Here is a 19,650-nt window from a genome sequence, read left to right on the forward strand (position 1 = left end):
TTAGCCTCTGTTGAAATCTGTGGCACTTTAGCCACAACTTTTAAGTTTTCACATTGATTTCAATTAGGTCCAAATGTGACTAATTTGACAGTTTGGTACCTCTGTGCTATGGCTTTAGTTTAGAAATCAGAAATATGATGACTTGCTCTGTATTGTATTTGTACTCAACCAAATTATTTCTAACTATCTGAAATATTTCTAACAGTATTTGAAAATAATCCTTAATTTAATGTGTACACAGAGGTACAAAACTGTCAAATTAGTCACATTTGGACCTTATTGAAATCAATGTGAAAACTTAAAAGTATCTTCTTAAAAGAAGATAGGTCACTAAATAAATTAATATAGGGTTGTAGCCAATGTTAGTCATACTAAGAAATGTGTACACTGGATGTGGTGATTGACAGAATGCTGCAACTGGATAACCCTCATTTATGTTCCAGGTAATAATTTCGCGACTGGACCTAACGGTCAGGGGTCCCTTTACCTTTACCTAATACAGTGGTACCTTGGGTTACATACGCTTCAGGTTACAGATTCCACTAACCCAGAAATAGTCCCTCGGGTTAAGAACTTTGCTTCGGGATGAGAACAGAAATCGTGCTCCAGCCGTGTGGCAGCAGCAGGAGGCCCCATTAGCTAAAGTTGTGCTTCAGGTTAAGAACAGTTTCAGGTTAAGAACGGACCTCTGGAACGAATTAAATACTTAACCTGAGGTACCACTGTAATTTCTTATTCTAAAGCCTAAGAATTATCTATGCTTGACCACAGATGAAGACTCAAAGCTGAAACATGTCTGTCCAATTAAGCAAAGGAGTACCCATTTTAAATTGGCATGTGCAGAGTACAGGAGTGCTTTAGTAATATGTGTTTGCCATGTTTATTTAAGGTTATGGAATATTAAATATCTATTATTATGCTTTTATCTCCTTTTCAAGCACTTTATCCTTAACTGTCCTTCCCACCCCACATTGTACACCTGGGTTCCTATGGGAGGAAAAGGGAGGGATATAAATGGTGTATTTATTCTTAATAGTAACTCAATGCAGCACTAAGCAGACTGCAGCATCAGCGCAAACATGTCTGCTTGCCTGAAGGAACAACCTGCCCTCTTCTCCCTTCCTGTGCTGTTCTGGGGGTTCTCCTGACCTCCCAGAGCCGTTTTGGGGAAACAAAAGGGGAGGAGGGGGAAAAGCTCCATTACTGTTATGTAGAAGTTACAGATAGGTAGCCGTGTTGGTCTGCCATAGTTAAAAAAAAAAAAATCCTTCCAGTAGCACCTTAAAGATCAACTAAGTTAGTTCTTGGTATGAGCTTTCATGTGCATGCACACTTCTTCAGATACACACATGTAGAAGGACAGGACACAAATTTAGCTACCAATTAACAAAGCTCTGTTAATACCGGCTTCACAGACTTATGTAAATTTATACCAGCTTTTAACCTGGAAAAGTGCTTTACTGTATTTCTTGTTGTTCTTTATCATGGGTAGGCAAACTAAAGCTCGAGGGCTGGATCCGGCCCAATTGCCTTCTCAATCCGGCCTACGGACGGTCTTGGAATCAGCATATTTTTACATGAATAGAATGTGTGCTTTTATTTAAAATGCATCTCTGGGTTATTTGTGGGGCATAAGAATTCGTTCGTTTTTTCCCTGCAAAATATAGTCTGGCCCCCCACAAGGTCTCAGGGACAGTGGACCAGCCCCCTGCTGAAAAAGTCTGCAGATCCCTGTTCTTTATGAAAGTTGCTTATTACCATTTCCAACAGGGTCAAAGAAACTGACCTCGTTTCAGAAACACAGAACTAGGAGTGAGGGAGATTTATCCATATATTCTGTATTTTTTACCCGCCACTACCCACCTTTTCAACACCTGTAGATGTCATGAACAGGGCTGATTTATAAATTCTTAGCAACATGGCAGGCACACTTTGGGGCCCTCAGGCAGAAGGTGTTTAAAGTTAAGGTAAAAACTCTTCCAAAATAAAAAACTGCTTACTTTTCTAATCTTCAAAGCAACAAATGTTTCCTGATTTCAAAACAGAAATCCCACGTATTTCCCTTTGGAAGTGGGGAGTCTCTTCCTTTAACCCAGGAGTCATTTTTTTTTCTTTTTAGAAATACAATTTACATTTATGAAATCAATCCAAATTAGAAGTGTGGATGATCCCACTAGGCGGCCTTTTGGGCCATTCAAAAATGAAAACCCTCACAAACATCTTACCAAGATTTAATGTACATTTATTCTTAACACGTGGAACATATAGTATAAAGATTTCATACTGAATAAATGATATTCATTAAGCCAAAAAAGGAAAAAAGGGAGGAATTTACATCAAGTTTTTTTTTTAGCTACATCGTCTGAAATACAAATATGCAGAATTCATCACTGAAAAATCTCAATTGTGTTTCTTCATCAGGAACTTCAACTGAACCTAGAACTTTTTCACACCTCGATTAGAAAGAAAAACAAAAAACAAAAAAACCCCAGGAAAAATAAAACTATAAGTTGATTGGCTGCTGAGACAGCAATGACTTTATACACAGAGACCTGTACAGCATCCTCCAGAGAGAGAAAGAGAGAGAGAAATAGAGAAATAGAGAAAGAGAAAGAAAGAAAGAAAGAAAGAAAGAAAGAAAGAAAGAAAGAAAGAGAGATGTCTGGCAAGAGATTAAATAATTGGTGTCTCGCTTTTGCAGGTCATCAACTCGTTTAACTCGTCATACTATAAAGGGGTGCAGGGAGAAGGGGAACAAAACTGCAAGGAGTCTGAGGGCATGTGCAATGTACAACGTCATATATATATACACACGTGGCAGCCATGAGGCTGCAGCTAAAGGTTAAAACCAGTTCTAAGAGGTGATCTCAGGGTTATTCATACAATCAAGGAGGAAGAGAGAAAGAGGTCAGGGTGTTGTAGGTTCACACATGATACTTTGGGGGAAAAGCCTTTTTTTCTCCTCAACATTAACTAAAAACATTTTTAAAAACTACAGCTTGCTGCTGATCCAGCTTTTTTTCTTCTTCAATGTGAGACATTATTACAGTATGTTTACAGTTTAAGGTGTACAGTACATGAAGTTCTACACTCTACTGCACAGGCCTCCATTGGACAAGGTCTGTTAACAACTGGTAGCTTCTTGGTTCCTGCAAGATTGTGAATGTACAACGATAAACCACACAAGAGTTCAGCAGTCACTTTTTTTGTCCTTCAGAGTTTACCATTAAAAACAGTTATGAAAGTAGCGCCTGTTGATGCGGTAACAGGACAAAGTTGTTTTCCCCAAACTCACTGTAAACAACAGCAACTTTGGTTAAAATAAAAAAAGTCTTTTTTTTTAATGTAGGCAGAACTTTGTCTCCTTGAACAGGGGTTTAGGACAGATCTGAAGGGCAGAGGTGAGGGAAGGGGGAATATCTTTTTCCCCAAGGTAGAAGCAGGACAGCGCAGGGCAGACAGTGGATTCTGAGGTGGTTTTGCATAAATAAAGGGCAACAATCAGTTTCTAAGTCCTCCACTCACACACACGCACACAGGGGGTATAGGCATCCCACGGCTGTCATGACTGGCCAATTAAAAACAGTACATCACAAATAACTTGTGAAACCAACGAGTTCATCAGAGGTGACACGGAGATGTCCAACAGCCGTGACTCATATAACGTGAACTCAGAGTGGTTCTCGTCCACTTTGGCCAGGGCGAGCAGCGCTCGAGCTGCCCGACGCATCATGTCCACACTGGTCGGCTCAAAGGGAGGGTTCTGCATGTGCATCAAACTGGCTTGGCTCTGTTGAAACTGAGTGGCTGCCAGGCTGTCCTCCAAGAAGCCTAACAAGTTGCCAATGCTGCCCTTCTGCACAGCAATGGCTCTAGCTGCCAAGCTGTCGCCCTGCGCCAAGTTGGCCAGTAGTACCACAGCCATCTCCCGACACACCGGGTTCTTTCGGTCACTAAGGAAACGCACCATGGTGCTGTAGAGTTTCTCCAAGCGACTGAAGGGTGGCGTTGCAAGGATCAAATCCACATTGTTATCCTGGATGCTGAGTTTACTGAGGGTTTCCAAAACCAGTCTTTGAGGGGAGAGGACAGCATTAGGCCCCAGGGTTGGAAAAGGATCTTGGGCTTCTGCTGAAGGACACACTGCCCAATGGAGGAGTCCATCTAGGATAGGCAAACAGATGCTCTCAGGGTATGGTGAAAGGTCCAGCTGGCCAGAGATGTTGGCCAATGTGACCAAAGTGTTTTCACGCAGCATCTCCAAGCAGTCCCACCACCACTCCACTTTGTTGCAGCTCACTCCTTGGTCCTGCTCCTCTTCTTTCTCATATGTCAGTGGCGCCTGTTTGCGTTCTGGATGCTTATGATGCAGGAGAATCAGTTTCCCTAAGATCAGCAGCAGACCAGGGTGTTTAGACATCTCAAAGTCATTGCCTGGCACAAATGATAAACTCCTGATGATGTTAGACACACAGACGCAACGTTTAGACAACGAATCCTGCCAGTCTAGAAGTGTGCAGAGGGGCGTCTCGTCTTTACTGTGAGGTTCGTCCTCCAGGATTTGTATGTTTCTGTGGCTCTGAGCTGGACTAATGCCAAATGGGAATTTACCGCTTTCCTTTGCCACCTCCACATTTCTTACTCCCTCCTCCGCTGCCAATGAGCTGGGTCGTGCTGAAAGCATGTCGTCCATGGTAGCCGTTATTCTTTTCTCCGGAGGACTGTCAGATGGAGGGGATACTCCCTCTCGGGTGACTGGGTTGCTCTCAGCTACAGAATGTTTTCGCAAAACAGAGTTGCAAGGAGCTCGCTTGTGAGTCAACGACAGCTCCATTTTGCTTTCAAAGTGGGTTTGAATGTGTTCAGTGGTGTCTCCCCCACCAATCCGCCAGTGCAGCAGCCCGCTCTCAAATTCCTGTACCCGGCCAAGTTTGTCAGAATAATCTACCACAAATGGGTCATTCTTCTGCACTATCTTGACTGGAAGCTTGTCAAATTTACTGACTAGCTTTTCCTCATTGCTCTCAAGAGGCGCTGTGGCTTTATTTGCAAAGGCAGCCTCCTCCTCCCCTTCCTCTTCCTCCTCACAGTTAGGACTCTGTGGCTCCTCTTTATCCCCCTCTTCAGGAGGAGGACTCGAAGATTTGCTGACCCTCTCAGGATCCAATAGTGTTCTTTGTCCTGGATCTCCCACCTCATATTCCTTCAGGATTCCAAATATTTCTATCAGGCATCGTCGGAAATATTCCACTAGTAGCTCCAACAACCCAGGCAGCTGCAAGGGAACAGAACATGAAATAAGAAACTGCAACATTTTCTTGCCCCTGAAGACAACTTTGCCCCAATTCGGACATAATGCCAAATCATAGTTCTCTCTCCCGTTTGTGTCAAAACCACATATTGTCATTACATCCAAACTGGAAAACTGCTTGAAAACCATGCTCAAACCTTTGTTTACAATTCTGGTCTGCACTTGCCCTAGAAACCAGGGTTTTACCATAGTTTGAATGACAAGTGCAAACCATAGTTTGCAAATTCAAACATAATGGAAAAATATGGCTTGCTGCAAACAAACAAGGGAGGGGAACAATCGCAGGACCCAATGGAAAAAGTAAGTGCACAAGTTCTAGGTTCATTCATGTAGCACCAAACCATAGTATTATGTTATATCTGAGCCTAGTTTCAAACCTGTAAGTTGAAATGCATATGCTAAAATACAATCAAAACTTTCAATGTTAGTCTGTTGCACGACAACCAGAATGTCTTGAACAACCTTTAAAGAGTCAACAAATGTAATATAGCTTTTATGAATAAATGCCCTGTATATCAGGACCTCTGATAAAGTGGACTAAGGCTTTTGTGGACTAATGCCCCAAGTAAATTGTTTGGGTCTTTGTATGTATTAACTCGCAAATCCTAACCCTAGTAGGTCCTGGGCTCCGGTGTTGTTATTGTTGTTGTTGTTTTGTCTTATCCACTCTTCACCATGTTTGTGAACTGCCCTGAGACCTCCAGGTATAGGGCGGTGTATAAATTGAAATAATAATAATAATAATAATAATAATAATAATGCCCCAGCACTTAAAATTTCACCGATAAGAAAAAATTGTGTGCACTTACATCCAACAGTTAACATTCTGCACAGATACAGATACCAGTTAAGTAATGCAAATTTGTCTAGATTTACATACTTTATATAACTTTGTTACTTCTAGTCATACAGAGGGACAAGAAGCAAAGACAGGAAACCATATGGCCTGATTTCTGGAAGCCCTATCCACCCCCAAAGATATCAAGCCTAATATTTCAGCCCTAAGGACATTAAATGATTCTCAAGATGCTGAATTCCATACTATGCAGAATACACACAGCCCAAATTTTAGTCTCATTTCTATGTTACTCTTTTGCTCGTGTCTTTCAATTCCACTTTTAAATTTCAAAGCCCTGTCTCCTGGAGGTGTCAACTCACCTGGCTAAGGTTGAAGGTCATTATGCTGTTGTCATCATACAGCAGAATGTTTATGGTATCCAACGCCCATGTACTTTCAGCCAATAACCCAGATTTCAGAGACATCATTACTCTCCAAGCTTCAGGTGTTCCTGCAACATAGAAACACATTTGATGCAATTTGAACTCCCAGAATGAAATGAAACTAAACCTGTCCCTGAATCCTGCTTTCTACATTGTACAAGAACCAAAAGCAAGTCACCCAGCCAGGTGGACTAGACTTGAATTCTCACTCCATAAGGAATCACCCTTGCACAAATCTAAGAAAGCTCTTGCATGGCTCCCAATGATTTCCATTAGGTTTGCAAAATTCCCTGTGGATTGCATCCAGCACATGAAGGGATACTAGACATAACCACAGCAACCAAGACCATCTATTTCCAGGCCTCCAGGCTTGACAACCCTCATTGGCCCTTCTCTGCCCATGACACACCCCTCATTGGCTCTGCTCTGTGTCCTCCTCTAGTGATCTTACCTGGTTGGAATGTGCCCTTGAATTGTAATAATACCTCTTGCTTGCCTGGATGGAGTGGTGTGTGTCCAACCCCCAACCCCCGGATGTGTGGTCCCTGGAAGATTGCCCACAAGTGAATGCAGCCCCTCAGGCTGTAGGTTCCAAATCCCTGCATGATACACCAAAGGGTGCCTTGTGGTCTGGCACACACCACTCTCCCATCAACTCAAGGGAATGAGAGCTCAATTACCAATATCTTTTGTGGTCAGACGTCGTCTTTGTTTCATCACAGGCTGTGTAGCTTCCACTGATCCAGGTGGGAATGTGATGTCCCGTCGTATCATAGGAGGTTGTACAGCTGCTGGTGTTATATGTGAGGCAGGGACAGGAGGCCCTGCCTTTTGCATCTTCATCCCTGAGTGCAGGAATGGAGATTTACTTGGAGAGGTGCGGTTTTCCACCGGTCTGGGAAGAGGTGCTGGACTAGATACCTGAGGAATGTGATTCTGCATGCTGGGTTGGGTCTGGTAGTTGGGCTGGGGCGGCCTTGTCATTGGGGGCACAGGGGCAGAGGGCCCATAAGGAGGCTGGCGGTTTCCATGAGAAGGCCATGGTCCTTCGTGATTAACCCTCTGATCCGGATGTAGTATTTCATCTGTTCGATTCACTCCGTGATATGCAGGACCCTGGGGTGCAGAACCAGTACTCTGCCGGTTGGGATAGCTGTAGCTCATCTCGTTACGCCCTTGCCACATGGTGCCTTGCTGTGGGCCCTCTGGAGTGGACTGTATGGGCCCACCCATCATTTGAGGAGCAATATTCTGCTGTGTGCTAGAGCCTGGGGGAGCAGAGACCCTCTCTCTGACAAACTGGAATGGGAACTGGTTCTGTGGCCCAGCAGCAGGTCGGCGATCTGTGGCAGGGTATGTGTTCGGATACTGGTTATAGATTTCCTGCTGTGAAGAAGGCTGAGCAGTTTGCTGCTGGCTTGGTTGTTGGGTTTGTGCCGGAGGCAGCTGCTGTTGAGCCTGTCCCTGGCCTGTGCTGTACGGTACATTGTACAGTTCCCCTTCGTGTCGTTTGGCTGGGGGGCCATAGTTGCCATCCATCGGTCGCTTATAATTCTGGAAAGAAAACAAAAGCTGGCAATTCATAAGTGGCTCTCATTCTAAGAGATTATGGGCAGAAACCTACAGCATTCACAGAACAGCATGAAGTCATCAGTTTCCTCTCATCCTACTCAGAACTGTTCTCTGGTGTACCAGGGTTTGGTACTAGAAGCTTCAAACCTGATTATCTCCTTGTCCAAAATGAACAGCTGTACTCTGTGTACAGAATATGTTGTATAACTGGTTCAGGCTGGAAGAGGTTTTCAATAAAGTACATTGAAAGCTAACCTTATTTTGCCTCCCTCTCTTGCTGTATACAGGACTATATCAAAGCACTTTGGAGATGGCCATGGTTTCCTTTATATACTAGGAGGGGAAAACACAAACACTATCAAGTCTAAGACTGGGGACTGGATGCAATTTAACATGATGCTGGTTTTCATAAGCCTTGCTCACCAGGGCCTACTATACTTGATCACATCAGTAACTGCAAATTTGACTACAGCCACATGGCTCCAGACAATAGAAATGATTTGTGGCAAGGGGTCTATGGCAAGATAAGAGTGTGCAGAGTTATGCCAAAAATAAAAAGAGTAAAAGGTGCCCATTGAAAACAGCTGATTAAGCTTCTATAACAGGGCTTTTATTATTAATATTTCAACCTTCAAGTATCCTGCTATGGTAACATTATTAAGGCAAAGCTATAAGAATAATCAAATCCTGGATTTTTTGGTTATAGACCAAGCTTTACAACTGTAAACACCTTCTCATCCAAGTGAGACATAATTATATTCCAGCTTTGACTTCAAATAAGAAGACAGGAGTCATATATACTGCCAAGACTGAAAGAGAACCCTGTACACAAAATTACACTGTGATTATGTATATTAAGAAATACTGAAACTGAATTCTACACAAAAGGGAGATCTTTGAGGGGTGGACACCTAGCCTAAATTTCCTGAACTACGATTTGATTTAGCTCAGCTACATTTTAAGATAATATTTTTGCAGATAAGTTAGAAAGTTAGTTCTCAACTAACAGAAAAGATTCTTTGTTTAGCATGAATATGTTTAAGTTCCCTCTGCAAAATCCACAGCACAATAGAGGCAAAGCCCAATTAAGGCCTGGAGATCTAGAACAAATATGGGAACAGTTCTGGACAACTCAGGTGTGCTTTGGAAGACCACCCCTTTCTCCCTTTCAGCCAGGAAATCCCAGCATTTGTTAAACTAAACCAGTGACTCTCAAAAATGTTTCTCTGGGCCACACTTTCAGGATAATTTTTTATTATACCACACCAAATTTTTTATTGATAAGAAATGCATTGGAAAAGAAGAAACAACTAGCAGTGCTTGATTTAACACAGAACACAACTACTTTATAATATGATCATAGGAAATCAAGAAAGCATAAAACAACACAGCTACATAAGAACATGATATAATTATAAACGAGCCTTTTACATATGTAGCTTAAGTATGTATACAAACTCAATGAGAAGTGTAAGCTTGCTTTTGCAGGGTAATATCAGTTATATTATGTCTAATTTGAGAAAAACAAACTTTCATTTCATCAATGCAAAGAAGTGTTTCTCTTTTCCAGGCTTCTTCAACCTTGGCCCTCCAGATGTTTTTGGCCTACAATTTCCATGATCCCTAGCTAGCAGGACCAGTGGTCAGGGATGGTGGGAATTGTAGTCCGAAAACATCTGGAGGGCCAAGGTTGAGGAAGCCTGCATCTTTTTGATCTTTCATATTTGTCAGAGCAGATACTCTGTTCACAACAATATGTTGCAGAGCCAATAATCTTGAATAGAGGCATGGATACGGTTTCTGATTGTAAATCCCCCCCCCCCAAATATTTTTATACAATACTACACTGAAATATTCAAATGTTAATTTGATTGTCCTTGAATCTTCCCGCCGCACTTGCCATCCTCTCATGCCACTCCTTTTGAGAACCACTGAACTAAACCAGTACTATCCTTCCCTTCTGTGACTGCTCATAGGTCGCAACCACCACAATCTTTTATCAGTTGAATTGCAAAACCTCAGGGAGCTCACCTGCTGTTGTGGCTGATATAGGGTGGTTTGTTGGCTAGGAAAGGGGCTGCTGGAGGATGTACCTTGAGTGGGAAATTGATTGCCATAGGAATCATGTCTGCAGAAAAGATGAAAGTATTAGTTTTCTTCCCAGATGCACAGAACACCATGGAATTCTATTGTGACTGCATTGCTGACACAATAGAGGCATACTGGAACCTACCGCTGCTGTGGCTGCTGAGGATATCGGCTTGGGGAGTACATCCCTGAATCAGGAGTGGAAGGCATGATGTTGGGCTGGGGTGTTCCGGTTCCTAAATTGGTTTCAGGTCCCATTCCAGCTTCAGTCCTGAAGGAAAACACAGCACACCCTCACACTATAAGCAATTCTAGCCCTCATCTACAAAGAAAGAATCTAACACAGGGGTAGCCCTCCAGATGTTTTTGGACTCCAAACTCCCATTATCCCCAGTCAGCATGGCCAGGGATGGTGAGAGTTGTAGTCCAACATCTGGAGGGCTACTGTTTCCCCATACTTGACCTAACAGAACAATCACCACTGCAAATAAATATAATGCATGTTACAGAACCAGGGCTCTCTTTGCCTTCTGCAGTTCTGTACAATCTTGTACATTTTGTATAGAATTTTAAATTTCTCATTCCTTGTAGAATTTCTAGTCCTCATTGTCTGACAAGGTGGGGTGGTGCTCATGCAAGGCTCCATAGTTCAGGAAACAGAGTCCAGCCATCACCTCATCTGTCACATCTTCTAGTCCTGTTCCACTAACACCACAATCCTTCAAAGCCTATCTTGCCCATATCCAGCCCTCCTGCCACTTACATACTCCTGAAAAACATATTCACCTGTAAACCCAAACCTGAGACACATAAATTCTGTGAAAACTGATATTTCTGGGAGAAAAATGCTGTGTTCATTTAGCAAATATTTGCATAACTGTGATTTGCTTGGTATAGCAGCATAGAGTCTGTATCTGTTTTCATTTTTGAGAACTGGCTTGTTCTGGGGGAAAGGTGGGATGGATGGATAAATCAATCAATCAATCAATCAATCAATCAATCAATAATAGAATCAATGCACCCAGGGTGAATACTCACCTCACTCTCTCATAAGGGCTATAAGGATAATGCTGCCTCTGCCCCATGGCCATATTAGTCATCCCTGGACCTGTAGCACGATTATAAGGATCACCCATACCACTGTTGGGGCCCTGCCCTGAGGACATAAAGGGATCACTTCCTGAAAGTGGAGAAAGGAAACCATCAATCTTCAGCAGGAAGACATGAAGCTATATTGGACATAAAATTAAAGCTATTTTGTTCCAAAGCTCCTTTCATGGTATTAGAGAGTTTAATGGCTCTGTGCTATAGTATGAAAGATAACATCACCTTTTCTCATACTGCCATATGGATCCTTTGTTTCATAGGACATGCGACCCATCATGTCAGAAGTATTCATGCTGGGCTGGTACCCTGGGTTTGGAGTCATGGAGTTCCTCTTCTGGAAAGTAGGATCACTGCCATCGGGAAAGGTGTCCTGAAGGCCTACTGAGTTACTCCTGAGCCAACAAAAGGAGGAACTGTTTTAACATGGAAGTCAATCAATGCAATCTATTAGAAAAGCCACGGCCAGGCACAGCAGCCTTTAGGCATTTGTCAGTAGTAGGAAGTTGACTGCGGAATACCTGATGCCTTGCAAAGGGGGCATTTGACTGTGTGGCGTAGATGCAGGAGTTGGGGGCTTCAAGTCTCCTCCTTCTGCCATGGAGCTACTGGTGGACTGAGGTGTCTGAGGGCCCTGCATGGAGCCTGAACCAGCTGCAAGTAGAGAAGAGAGGCATCAGCTCCATGGTAAATAGAAGCTATTAAGAAAAAACCTTGAAGGATTTTATAGCAATGCAAACTCTCAAAGGTAGTACTTCTTGAACAGGGAAGTGCAACTTCCTGAAATCCTAGGATATATTGGGAGTCAATGGTCATCATTTTTATAACAGAACTTGCTCTTTCCTACACACCATAATGCCTGTGACTATTAACCCAAATTTGCTAGGCTTAACTGAAAGGTGCTGTGAACTAGACCACAAAACAAAGTCTCCTAGGAGAAACAATGTTCTGTACTGCATCTTTAGGCAGGGAGGCAATTCCGCATCAGTATGGTCCAGTTTTGCACATGACCAAGAAAGGCATGTTGATGGCAGATTAAAAACCTAACTCCTAGTTCAAGCGCCTCAAGCAAAAGGTTCTAAAAGCGCAGCACAGGGCATCTCCATTGGAGCCTTCCCAGGAAGTCCAAGACAAATTCTTCTATAGAAGGCTAAGGAAAAGGGATCAAGCAGCTACTCTGGACTGTTCGACACAAGACCGCTGGAAACTGTATGAAAATCCAGGTATACAATATCAAAAAGCCAGCTGTGCAGTTTATTGAGTTCTGCTGTTCCAGGCCAACCACAGCCTCTAATGGTGCCATCTCTCAGATTTATACACCCCTAGCAGCTAGCGAAAGCCAAACTCTTAATTAAGGTTTCCATTAGTTACCATTTTCGGCACTGATATCCCTTGCCTCAGCCTTGCAAGTTGATGAGTCATTTCAGCTATTCATTAAAATCCTCTAGAGGTCAGCTACAGGTCATGTTTGTTTACGCCCCACTTTCCTGGCACCCTCTCCCTCTGCTCTGCTGCTCCCTCCCAGTCTGGGGACATCTCCTGAGAAGGAAGGGCAGAGGCAAGCCCAGCAGGGAGCTTCATTCATAACCCCTCCCCTCACACCCTCTCCCCATTCATTAGCCTTTCAGCTCCATTCCGTTCCCCTGGGAATCCAACAAGCAAAGTCGCTGCTGCATTCTAATACACTGACATCAGCAGGAAGAGGTTTCGAGACATTCCCTGTGTCTCTGCCATTTGTTGTTCGTCCCCACCCCCTGCTGTCCCTCCCAACTCACAAATTTACAAACTGCTGGAGGGATGCCAATTCCATACACTGTGAATTCGAGCCTAACTGGCTGCACTTCCCAGGGCACATGTTGCCAGCCATTCATTCATAACCAGGAGCCAAAAAAAGCTGAAAGGGATTGGGGAAGGGAGGGGAGAGGGAGCGCAAGCTTATGCTGTAGCAGTCCAGGAGGCAGCATCTAACACACAAGACACTACTTGTGCAGCACTGCAAGGAGTTGTTTAGCACCACAAATGCTTTAAGGAGAGTGGCAAAGCAAATCAGGACCTAGCACCACAAACCCACACACAATAAATAGGGGGGTTTTGCTGGCTGGAGAACCCTGGCATCTTCCACAAGCGAGCTGTTTGCTTCAACTGCAAGTTTACCCCTTCAGATATACCCCTAAGTGCACAGATCAGCCCCATCCAACCACAGGAACATGGCTTTTTCCAGCCACAAGCATTAGCTTTTCAGCAGAAGCCAACAGAAACCAAAGCAACACAGGACATTTAGTTAAAAGAGGCCTGCAGGTAAATCAGGCAAGAGCTAGTTTTTGGAGCTGTACAACTCTTAAAGGGGTAATAAGTTCTAGAGAGCTAGCTATGGTAGCCTCTCATGGCAACTACAAGGAATACTGTGGCACTTTGGAGGTTAACAGCATTATTGCAACGCAAGTGTTTGATGGTTTCCTGTCCCACTACAGTTGTTGGTCAACACAGCAAAAATGAGCTGGTTGTGTTATCACCAATTAATGTACTTGTGAGTTTTTAAATTCATACACAACCTCACACTTCAAACAAACTTTCCTGGAGAGGCTTTACAATAAAAATGCAATAAGCAGATGTATACAATAAATGCAGCAAATGAAACCTACAACAATTGTTTTTGAGGTGGTGGGTTAGAGATTATGGGTTTTATCCAACTGAGTTCTAGAGCAGACCTATTGTAATTAATGGACCTTAGTTTGTAATGTGCATTAATTTCAATTGGTCCACCCTGAACAGGTCTAGGACTGGATATACCGTATTTTTCACCCCATAGGGCGCACCGCCCCATAGGACGCACCTAGGTTTTTTTTTGGGGGGGGGAAATAAAGGGAAAAAAATATCCCCCCCCCCAGGCACGGGGCTGGCACGGGGGAAGCCCGAGCTTCCCCCAACCCCAGCCCCGAGAACAGCCTGCTATCCGCAAGGCTAGGGAGCCCGGCAGGAAGTCGCACCGGTCTCCCCAGGCTTGCGGAGAGCTGCGCGAAGCCCGGGTGCGCTCTTCAGCGCGCCCCAGGCTTCGGAATGCATGCAGCTCTGCGCAGCCCTCAGGAGACCGGCGCGACTTCGCGCTGGTCTCCCTAGGGCTGCGCAGAGCTGCGCGAAGCCCGGGGCTGCAGGGAGCTCTGCGCAGACCTCAGGAGACCGGCGTGACTTCGCCCTGGGCTCCCTAGGGCTGCGCAGAGCTTCCTGAAGCCTGGAGAGCGAGAGGGGTCGGTGCGCACTGACCCCTCTCGCTCTCCAGGCTTCAGCGAAAGCCTGCATTCACCCCATAGGATGCACACACATTTCCCCTCCATTTTTGGAGGGGGAAAAGTGTGTCCTATAGGGCGAAAAATACGGTAACCCTATGAAACCGTACTGTTGACAGGCAAAATGACACCTGTATCCCTGATGCCTCCATCACATAATTTGCCACAGGGGCATCCCCTCACTCATGTGGTGTGGGATAGATAGTGTGTCACTTGGATACTCCAAGCAACATGTCACCACACCTTCTCACAACAACAAAAATGACTGTCCAGGAGGTTCAGGTTCAAATGATGCTGTTGCTATGCATCCCCTCCACTAAATTTACTCAGAATAAGCAGCCACAGTATTTGAATATGAAAAGGATTCACACTGCAGGGAGCAGAAGACTGGAAGCATATCCATTTGCTCAAGAGAAGTCGCACAAAGCAGCAGGAAAAGGGTAGGTACAGATCCTATGATGTCTATCTCAAATTCCCACCATGTCCTCTTCCAGCAATGGATTTCAGACTGGGTCACCAGAAGGGAGCAAGAGCACATCACTACTCTCAGTGATATTTTTACTGAATCCCAGCTAGTGCATTCAGCAACCGAACAGTATTGGACTGCTCAAATATACAGAATGATTCCAAATGAGGGACTATTGTTTTGTGGAATAGTACGTCTTCATTGTACAGCAGGGGGGTGAGGAATATGATCTGATCAGAGTTCTAGATCCTGAGTTCTGCCACCTCTGGCTGTGCTACTTTGACAGGCATGCCATCACCATGATATTAGGTGATCCATTTTTCCTTTGCAAGGAGGCTTGGACTCAAGCTGCACAGCAAACACAGATCCCAGTCAATCCAATTGGGGCTTGAAGTCAATGCCAACCAGCTGATTGTGACTTTACGCCCCACTTTTAGCAAGGACTGGCTCTGCTTGGGAACTCCCATGTCGAAACAATCCCAGCAGAGCTTGTATTTGCCATCCAAATCAAAATACGATGAATACAAGCCCCATTTGCCAAGGAACAAGAAGGAGCTCATTCAAAGGCTCCTGGTTGTTCCTCTGTAGTATTCATCTACCTCACACATGACATATACGATGCCAGGTTTGGAGCGAGTGGATGTGGCTTGAGGGAAACAGTCTCACAGGTCAAATTAAGACTCTTGCAGGCACCAATTAGATTTGAGGACCAAAGGTCCCAGGATCAACCTGTGACATGTTTTGTCAAAGGGATCATGTAGCAGGTAATGGGAAAGTTCTCATCTGACATCCTGGAACCACTGCCAGCCAGAGATGACAACACTGGATTTGATGGACAAATCACCTGATCTTATGTAACACAACTCCTAATACATTTTTAGTTGGCTGCTGGATGTCACTCCTATTTGATACATCAGCCCCCAAAACCTCTGACGTGTCAACTGTTCTCCATCATGCTGCTGTAAAGGAAGTTACTTCAGAATGTAGCTACAGGCATACAGTGCTGCCTTGTCACAATTCTTTAATATGCCCCCCATCGATTTCCACAACCATGATAGTAACACAGTGGCCGTGCTTGCAAGTCATGTTAAACCATGGTTTACTGAGCAGGAAGGAGCCACTATAAGCCTTGGGCTCACATTCCCACCTTCTCCCCCCACATATGGCCAGGAGTATAATAGATGACCAAAGTTCTGAGAAATTTTCGTGAAACAAGGATTGGTCAGCATAAGTAAAAAATGAAAGCAAAAGAACTTCAATCACAGCAGTGTTGCCTTAAGAAAAAGCAGTGCTTACCTTTACAGCGAAGGGGTGGGGAAGAAAGAAAAACTTTTTTTTAACAGTGCCTAATTTGTAGTGGATATTAGTCTTTTTTAAAAAAAATTCAAGTATATGGATTAGAGCTCTTCAAACATTAAGACAGCTAGTATGCTGAAGAACATTAATACAGCAGTAGCAGTGTATTTAAGCCAATTGTTAGTCTTGGTTCCCATTTTTCTTGTACTAGTCCCACCCTTCACTGCAACAATCCCAGGCTGCTGGAAAAGTCAGTTATCTGGTTTGCAGAGATACAGGACTACTAACAGAAAATAGACATTTAGCACACATATTTGGCCCATTCAGTTGAGCAGCATGTTGTGATTGTACAGGCAGCTGTGTAACGACACAACATTATACGTAAGAAGTGAATGATATGTTGAAACCAGGTCTTCTCAAGTTCAAGATTAGATACCAAAATTTTTGATCCAAACCATGAACCCATGAGAAATCTGCAACGTATCAGTACTAAATCTATCATTCCAGCCTTATAAAGCATACTTTTGGGTTCTAAAAAACAAGGTGTCAAATTTGAGATATACAGCAAGACGTTTTCAAGTCTTAAGTGAACAACAGAAAGAAAGGTCAACTGTCTCTACATCAGTGTATAATCCCACCATGCCATCCTTTATCTGAAAGAGCTACCCTGCCTGGAGCAGGCAAAAGCCACCTCCAGTTCTCAACGATGCTCTAACACCTTTACAAATGCAGAAAGGCTGCCTAGATAAATCACATTTGTAAATATGCCTTTTAAAAATATATAACTGCCACAGTTCCACATTATGGTAGAATAAGGACCCTGTTGAGCAACTGTGATATATTGATACAGGGTGTGGCCTACTAGACCCTGATCTGGGCATTACAAGACAGGATGAATTCAACACTTCAGAAGTCAAAGTTGACTCACCTGGAGATGGAGGCTGTATTTTGGGTTGTGACTTCTTTGAATCAGTTGCAAAGATGTCTGGGGGAGGATCTTCTCCTCGCTCAATCTTACACTCAAAGGCATAGAGACACTGGATGTACTGCTTCTTCAGAGAGCTAGCTGCACTGCTGGAGGTACCCACATTCAAATTGGTTGCTAACTCACGCCATTTCTTGTTTTTGTTAACCTGCACAAAGCCAGAAGAGCCAACTTTTAAATCCAAGTCACATCTCCTTTCTAAAGCATGCCACAGGCAAAGTGATACACTTCTCAAGTAGTGTTTAGGAAAGTAAGGAAACTCAAATATAAATCACCAGTTTCCTTCCTCATAACAAAGGATTAAAAAAAAAGCAATAAGCAATTTATTGTCCATCTTAGGGAAGCAAATATAAAAACACAAGTTCAAGAGGGGAGGGAGCACTAACAGTAGTATTACCCCAAACTGATGTAGTAATGTGAATAAAAAAACTGAAGCAACCTATCAAGAATTTTGCTTATCAGGGCAGGGAATTTATGAATTAGATGTGGCCTTGTGCATTCCTCCAGGGTTAATAAGATATATAAACATGTGTTGTGTGTAAGACGGACCTGAGAAAGGGAATCTTAACAGATACAAGCTTAAGTTAACTCACTTGAGTCAGCCCTCCAATCTCCTTCACAGAGACATAGAGCCGATACAGGTCTAGGGGTTTCCGGCCCACAGCTGGAAGATTGGTCATGCCCATTGCTTTCTCTTCAGTGAAAGCCAAATAGCGATCTACCCACATCTTTCTTTCTGGCTCACCACCCAGCTCATATAGTTTAGTAATCTTTTCATTTGTAGTAGTAGAGGAGCTGGATTTCTAGAGAAAAAAGAGAGAAAGAAGCAGAGTAGAGAATCACACATTAATTTAAAAGCAATCTGAGAAAAGGTAGGTCTTCGGATATCATCACATAACGCAGGGAGAAAAGCAATGACACCATTCTGATGTAGGCGCAACCACCCTACTTCAGTCTAAATGCATTGTGGAAATCTAGGTTAACATCAGTTGTACAATAATTACAAACTGGTCCTTTACTGCAAAGATGACATTGACATTGCAGTTTAGTAACATCCAGGTTTCATTACTGCAGTGCATTATATGTACAGCTGTCTCTCTGAAAACTTCACAAGTATTTCAGAATATGATAGCCAGGTCATTAACTAGTCATGAATCTAGCCAGTGTGGTGTAGTGGTTAAGAGTGGTAGTCTCATAATCTGGTGAACCTGGTTTGCGTCCCTGCTCCTCCACATGTAGCTCCTGGGTGACCTTGGGCTAGTCACATTTCTCTGAAGTCTCTCAGCCTCACTCACCTCACAGAGTGTTTGTTGTGGGGGAGGAGGGGAAAGGAGATTATTAGCAGCTTTGAGACTCCTTAGAGTAGTGATAAAGCGGGATATCAAATCCAAACTCTTCGTCTTCTTTTATCTTTTGGAATCAACACATTACATCCATATTCAAATACCTTTGTGGTCTTCAAGTTTGTTTCTGGGCACAATTCAAAGGGCTGGTCTTAATTTATAAATCCCTACATCATCTGGCACCATGGTACCCTAAGGGCTGCCTGCTCTTATATGAACCTGCACAGCAGCTGAGCCATCAATGAACTTTCTTGGATGTACTCATCTCCAGAGGTTATGCAGGTTGCTACTAGACAGTGGACCATGGCTAAGGGTTATACCCAAATGATGCAACTCCACCTGAGGAATATATGTCTAGCCTCTTTTTAAATCTTTTAGACATGAAGTGAAATCTGTCCTGCTCGTCCATGCATTTGTTGATTAATGACTCTGAATTCATATTAATTAGCTTTCTGTTTCCATTATTGTTGTTTTATTGTAGTCTCATTGTTTAATTTGAATTAATCTCGATTTTCTGCTTTATTTGGTGGCTACTAAAAGTGCCATGAATTTTCTTTTTATAATGCTAGTTATTGATGTGCTGATACTGTCTTTGCTGCTTTGTTTACCAATACAGGATTTCGGTTAATTTGTTCGTTTGGTTATTTTTGTCAGCCACTTTGCATAGGGAGGGGGCAGGTTGCAGAAAGGCAGTACAAGAAATAAATAAATAAATAAATAAAATTGCATGTATGCTAAATACAAACTAAAACACTGTAAAAACAAGTCTTAGAAACAAATGTAAAAGAAGTGTTAACCCTAGAAACTATGTTCATGCAGTACAACTTACGAAATAAAGCTGATTACAGAAGTATGGTGCATCTGAAGATGGCTGAGATCCTATGAAAGTTTAATTTCAGTACAAATGTGCCAGAAAAATGAAACATAATCATCTAGATTCAAGTCTTGCTGGTTACAGTGATTATGCAACAAGTGAATAG

At 43.2% G+C, this 19,650-nt stretch overlaps 1 protein-coding gene across 3 annotated transcripts in view; it reads right to left on the reverse strand.

Annotated features, from left to right (window-relative positions):
• Window positions 1–2,221: 2,221 nt before the first annotated feature.
• Window positions 2,222–19,650, reverse strand: part of ARID1A (AT-rich interaction domain 1A) — a 131,345-nt gene continuing 113,916 nt past the window's right edge. For all 3 annotated transcript variants that reach the window (XM_082231462.1, XM_082231461.1, XM_082231460.1), the window contains 10 exons: window positions 17,921–18,130; window positions 17,271–17,475; window positions 11,818–11,950; window positions 11,522–11,691; window positions 11,231–11,372; window positions 10,338–10,463; window positions 10,136–10,232; window positions 7,213–8,086; window positions 6,470–6,600; window positions 2,222–5,275 (listed from right to left, as the gene is read on the reverse strand). In XM_082231462.1, the coding sequence (XP_082087588.1) occupies window positions 3,563–5,275; window positions 6,470–6,600; window positions 7,213–8,086; window positions 10,136–10,232; window positions 10,338–10,463; window positions 11,231–11,372; window positions 11,522–11,691; window positions 11,818–11,950; window positions 17,271–17,475; window positions 17,921–18,130 (3,801 nt within the window). In that variant the 3' untranslated portion in view covers window positions 2,222–3,562. The remainder of the gene's footprint in view (window positions 5,276–6,469; window positions 6,601–7,212; window positions 8,087–10,135; window positions 10,233–10,337; window positions 10,464–11,230; window positions 11,373–11,521; window positions 11,692–11,817; window positions 11,951–17,270; window positions 17,476–17,920; window positions 18,131–19,650) is intronic.

This window comes from Podarcis vaucheri (genome assembly GCF_965113315.1).
Source record: "Podarcis vaucheri genome assembly, chromosome: 7".
In the NCBI taxonomy this organism is placed as follows: domain Eukaryota; kingdom Metazoa; phylum Chordata; class Lepidosauria; order Squamata; family Lacertidae; genus Podarcis; species Podarcis vaucheri.